General features: G+C 65.7%; 1 protein-coding gene across 1 annotated transcript in view; it reads left to right on the top strand.

Moving 5' to 3' along the window:
• The window catches only part of SLC22A12 (solute carrier family 22 member 12), a 7,168-nt gene that overhangs the window by 1,505 nt on the left and 775 nt on the right, over positions 1–4,888 (top strand). Inside the window, exons 3-6 of the mRNA XM_008053669.1 lie at positions 2,627–2,750; positions 2,920–3,035; positions 4,069–4,283; positions 4,703–4,811. Coding sequence (XP_008051860.1) covers positions 2,627–2,750; positions 2,920–3,035; positions 4,069–4,283; positions 4,703–4,811 — 564 coding nt within the window. The remainder of the gene's footprint in view (positions 1–2,626; positions 2,751–2,919; positions 3,036–4,068; positions 4,284–4,702; positions 4,812–4,888) is intronic.

The raw sequence follows: 4,888 nt of genomic DNA, 5'->3' as shown, positions 1-4,888 counted from the left end.
GACGGGGGGACGGTGGGCGGAGGGACGGAGGGACGGATGGATGAGGTGGACCAACAGGCCGAATGGACAGACTAGATGAGTCAGTGGATGGACAGATTTGTGGATGAGTGGACGGACGTACTGGAGGGACAGATGAAGGGATGAGTTGGTGGATGCGCGGACTGGATGGATGGGTGGACTGAACGAAGGAGTCGGGTGGATGGATGGATGGACGGACAACAGACCGGATGAACGGATGAGTTGCTGGATGGGTGGACTGCATGAATGAAGCACAAACGGACTGGGTGGAGGGACGGAGGCCATTTGAGGGCAGGGCCGAGCCTGGCTCGCTCACACACGGGCCCTGCACGTGGCGGGTGCCCCACCATGGCAGCCCCTCAGAAAGGAGCACAGCGGAGGCACGAGGAAGGAGGCTGGCTCCACAGCTCTCTCCAGCCCCCGGCTTGGGGTCGAGTAACAGGGACTTGGCAGTCACTCCTCAGAGCAGAAGACGGGCGCGTCTCACGCAGCGGCTCTGTGGGGGAGCAACCACCTGACAGCGGCCTTCCGAGAGGGCGTGCTGACCCTGTCGCCAAGAGGGTGGACACTGAGGGCAAAGTCCAGCAATGCAGATTCCGGAGCGGTGCAGGGCCGCGGAGCTGAGCCTCACGTTCCTGGTAGACATGCCCGGAGAGGTGCTGTGGGAATGCCCGCCCTCATTCATTCATTCATTCCTTCATTCATTCCACAAGTAACTACCGAGCACCCACCAAGCGCCCGGCACTGGCTGACACCAGGGAGGACAGAAGCGAGCGAGACAGATGGTGTCTCTGCCCATGGGGAGCTCACGGGGAATGTCACCCATTGCGGCCTCACAAAGTGAGGCTGGGGCTTGGCGAACAGACCGGGGGCATGGAAACAGAGAGCAAAGTCCAGCAAGGCAGATTCCGGGAATCCCACACTCATTTATTCATTCCTTCATTCATTCCACAAGTAACTACCGAGCACCTACCAAGCACCCAGCCTCCGGGCCCTGCCTCTTCCTCCCCATCACCTCCAACCTACTCCACCCAGCGTCCTCCCTCTTCCCCCCGAAACTGCCCTGCTGAGATCACCCACGATGACCCAGCTGCCATCGCTTGTGGCCCGTGGTGCAATGGGCGCGGCCCACACTGCTCCTCAGGCAGCCTCGCCCCTACCCACCACGCCAGCTCCCGCCAGGTGCCAAAGACCCCCAATCTCCGCAGTCCTACCTCTCCCCACACCCCCAGCCCCGTGTCTCCAGCTGCCCGTGTGACACCTCGGTCACTGGCGTGTCGGCACCACCGACCAAACGTCTCCTAACCTCCCTCCTCCCCCACGCGGGGAGCAGCCCTCTGCCCACCAGATATTAGAGTCAGAGTGGCTGCGAGCCCTCCCTCCCTCTCACTGTCCCCCCACCAGGTCCAGCGGGCCACCAGGGTCAACTCTACACCTGGAGTTCCCCTTTCCTCCCCCGCCCTGCAAGCCCCTAAGGAGCTCGGGGCCCCAGTGGGTGTGGTGCAGGTGACCCCACCTTGGCCGCTGCTCACAGGGACAGCGCGTCCGGCTGGGGGACCCGGAGGAGCAAAAGCCGGGAGTAGGGGCAGTGCGGAGGGGTGGGCACTGCTTGGGGCTCAGCAGGCTGGGCGGGACACTGAGGGTGTCATCAGGGGCTGGGTCCTGCTGCGGGGTGGGGGGACACAGGGGCCCGGGACGCCTGAGGCAGGGGCAGTGGAGATACCGAGACACAAGGCTGCAGGGGAGCTGGGATTTGGCTGGCCGGTGCAGACAAGGGAGCTGTTGGCCAGGTGTGGTGGCTCATGCCTATAATCTCAGCACTTTGGGAGGCCAAAGGGAGAGGATTAGCTGAGCCAGGGGTTGGAGACCCACCTGAGTAACTTGGTGAGACCTCGTCTCTACAATAAATCAAAAAGTAGCCGGGCGTGGTAGTGTGCACCTGTAGTTCCAGCCACTTGGAAGGCTGGGGCTGAAGGATGGCCTGAGCCCAGCAGGTCGAGGCTGCGGTGGCCATGAGCGTGCCACGGCCCTCCAGCCTGGGCAACAGTGAGACTCCGACTCAAAAAAGAAAAGAAAAAAAAAGAGGGCTGCTGACCCGCCCCTAGCCCGAGCCCCTGGGTGGCTGCCAGGGAAGGAAGATGCGACCATGGGTGAATGGAGGTCTGTGTGCCAGGACTGTGGGGGACCCCGGCGGCTCCGGAGACAGTGGTCCTGCGGCCAGGGGGGTCTTGACTGCACCCAGGCCCACCAGGCCAGGCTCCGGGGTGAGGCAGGGAAGGGCCGTGAGGTCGGGAGGAGGCCAGAGGAGGACAACAGAGGCCTCCTTCCCCAGCCGCCAGCAGCCGGCCCAGGGATGATGGGAACACCAGACCCCACCCCAACCCAGGGAGGGACGGGGGAGAGAGAGGAGGCAGAAGGGTTGCCGGCGGGGGAAGAGGCCTGCCACAGTGGCGCGGCTGCGACAGGCCACCACCCTTCACTGCCCGCCGTCCTCAGCCGCCCTGAGCCGGGTCCCCCCACCCCCGGGGCAGAGGCGACCGGGGAACAGAGGCTGGGGCGGGCCAAGCCGGGCGCCATGGGCAGTGAGCCTCCCTGGCCTCCACTCCAGGTGGCTGGCAGAGTCGGCCCGGTGGCTTATCATCACAGGCAGGCTGGACCGCGGCCTGCAGGAGCTGCAGAGGGTGGCAGCCATCAACCGGAAGAAGATGGCGGAGGACTCGCTGACCGTCGAGGTGAGGCGGGCCGGGCCCTCCTCGGGCCTGGGCTCTGAGACCCCTTCCCTGGCCCTGCATGGGGCCCCCGGGAGACCAACCAGAAGCCCCAGCTCCTCAGGGAGAGGGTCTCGAGGAGGAGGGCCCCGCCGGCGGCCCCGATGCCAAGAGCGCCTTGCCCACCCCGCAGGTCTTGCGGGCAGCCATGCAGGACGAGCTGAGCGTGGGCCAGGCTTCGGTCAGCCTGGGAACCCTGCTCAGGGCACCCGGATTGCGTCTCCGGACCTGCATCTGCATCCTGTGTTGGTGGGTGCCCATCCACCCGCCTCCCGAAACCTGGGCCAGCCTCTGCCTCTGGCCTGCCCGCGGGGTCCGGGGTCTCTGCTGGCTCCCGTTGGTCCCACGGTCCTGTGAGTCCGGACACACCCACACGGGCACTCTGGGAATGCCCGCACTCATTCATTCAAGCCTTCATTCATTCCACAAGTAACTACGGAGCACCCACCTGGTAGCACCCTCCCCTCCCCCACTGTCAGACTCCAGGCCAGGCGAGCTCAGTTAGGGGCTGAGCAGAGAGGAGAGATTCAACAAGGGGACCCCCTGGGCGGGCTGGACTGGCGCTCGGGACAAGGGGCACCCTGAGAGCAGCACCAGTGGAAGGCACATCCATGCCGGTTTGGAGGGACCGGGGAGAATGGGGTGGAGTTATCAGAGCCCAGGTCCTAGGACTGCCCGGCAGAGACCCAAACGGCCGAGGCCGCGGAGGGAGGGCCGCTGGCACCACGGAGGGCACAATGCCACTCCCGGACAGGACACTTGAGCAGAGAGGAAGGGAGGAATGCCCGGCTTCTCCCCCATTCCCTCCCTCCAGCCAGACCCAGTGCGAAGCTACGGTGTTAAGGGAGCCCAGCCATTTACAGAGGTCACACACAGCCAGCAGCAGGAGGGACAGGAAACCGGTCAGGCATGGTTGCTCACGCCTGGAATCCCAGCTCTTTGGGAGGCTCAAGTGGGAGGATCACGGGAAGCCAGGAGTTTGAGATCAGCCCAGGCAGCGCAGCGAGACCTCATCTCTGCATAAAAATCCAAAAACTAGCCGGGTGTGGCAACACGCACCTGTAGTCCCAGCTCCCCGGGAGGCTGAGGCGCGAGGATCGCCTGAGCCCAGGAGGTTGAGGCTGCGGTGAGCCGTGGTCACGCCACGGCTCTCCAGCCCGGGTGACAGAGGAAGACCCCGGCTCAAAGAAAAGGACGGGAAACTGACCTGAACACGCCCGAGCAGGCAGACAGCCTCACGTGAGCGAGCCCACGCCGACCCCGCCCTGCCCCCCCACCCCAGGTTCGCCTTTGGCTTCACCTTCTACGGCCTGGCCCTGGACCTGCAGGCCCTGGGCAGCAACCTCTTCCTGCTCCAGCTGTTCATCGGGGTCGTGGACGTCCCGGCCAAGATCGGCACCCTGCTGCTTCAGAGGTGCCTGGGCCGCCGGGCCCTGCAGGCCTCGTCCCTGGTGCTGGCGGGGCTCTGCATCCTGGCCAACACGCTGGTGCCCCAAGGTGAGGGGCTGGACCGCGAGCCAGAGGCCCCCTCCGCCGCCCGGGGCTGGAGCCGGCCAGAAGCCCTGGGTGCTGCCTCTGAGAGGCCGGATGAGAAAGATCCAGGAAGGAAGGAGGAGGCTGAGGGGCGAGGAAGGTGGCTGCCAGGGCGCCCGGGGAGGCAGCGGTGTGGAACGGAGGGGGCAGCCCCGGGAGGGGCCGGGAGGCACCACGAAAACCCTGTGGTGGGCTGCAGGGGGCGGGGCCGGGAAGACCCTGGGGTCCAGCTCTGGGTGTCTGGGGGCGGAGGCACAGAATGCAGGAGGCCATGAGGTCACTGAGGAGGGACACCGGGTGGGGATGGCTCACCTGGACAGAGGCCTGGGCTCAGGGAGGCCCCATCTAACTGTGACCCCCCACTAACCCGTCCCTATCCACAGAAATGAGGGCCATGCGCTCAGCCCTGGCCATACTGGGGCTGGGGGGTGTGGGAGCCACCTTCACCTGCATCACCATCTACACGGGCGAGCTGTTCCCCACGGTGCTCAGGTAGGGCCACCTTGGGCCCGAAGAGGGAGGCGCCCTGGGCTGGGAAGGTGGAGGGCGGGTGTGGCCACCCCCGGCCC

This window comes from Carlito syrichta, unplaced genomic scaffold (genome assembly GCF_000164805.1).
Source record: "Carlito syrichta isolate Samal-C Ts95f unplaced genomic scaffold, Tarsius_syrichta-2.0.1 Scaffold288360, whole genome shotgun sequence".
NCBI lineage: Eukaryota > Metazoa > Chordata > Mammalia > Primates > Tarsiidae > Carlito > Carlito syrichta.
Note: the sequence above shows the minus strand (reverse complement) of the source record. Positions and strands in the feature narration are given on the sequence as shown.